This window comes from Frankliniella occidentalis, unplaced genomic scaffold, assembly GCF_000697945.3.
Source record: "Frankliniella occidentalis isolate FOCC.00 unplaced genomic scaffold, Focc_3.1 Scaffold176, whole genome shotgun sequence".
Taxonomy (NCBI): domain Eukaryota; kingdom Metazoa; phylum Arthropoda; class Insecta; order Thysanoptera; family Thripidae; genus Frankliniella; species Frankliniella occidentalis.
In genome coordinates, this window is record NW_026267302.1 from 256,080 (window position 1) to 256,528 (window position 449).

Genomic DNA, 449 nt, shown 5'->3' on the forward strand with positions numbered 1-449 from the left:
GATGGACTGGCGGAGCTCCTTGCCGCCGAACATGTCCCGGAGCAGCGCGCGCACCTTGGGGATGCGGGTGGAGCCGCCCACCAGCACCACGTCGTGCACCTCAGCGCGCGTCACCTGTAAACCGAGTACGGCATGACTCACGTAGCTCACGTAACTGGAGAAGCTTAATGGTGTATTTCGACTAATGGAGGAAGAAGAAGAGCGGGTAGAACATAAACGTTACCGATTTGCCGAGAGCTTCCCGCCTCTACGTCACGCCGGTAGTGGGGGTGAGCGTTCGACCAATCAGGAACCTTTATGTTCTACCCGCTATTATTCTTCTTCCTCCGTTAGTCGAAATACACAATATAGCACATCCTGCTCACCTTTGAATCGGCCAGCACCTGCTTGCTAACTTGAATTGTCTTTTTAAACAGTTCGGCGCACAGGTCCTCGAAGAAAGCCCTAGA

General features: G+C 53.9%; 1 protein-coding gene across 1 annotated transcript in view; it reads right to left on the reverse strand.

The window, feature by feature from the left end:
* The window catches only part of LOC127750352 (heat shock 70 kDa protein-like), a gene marked incomplete in the record, with an annotated part of 18,278 nt that overhangs the window by 10,765 nt on the left and 7,064 nt on the right, over positions 1 to 449 (reverse strand). Inside the window, 1 exon segment of the mRNA XM_052271838.1 lies at positions 1 to 95. Within this exon segment, the coding sequence (XP_052127798.1) occupies positions 1 to 95 (95 nt within the window).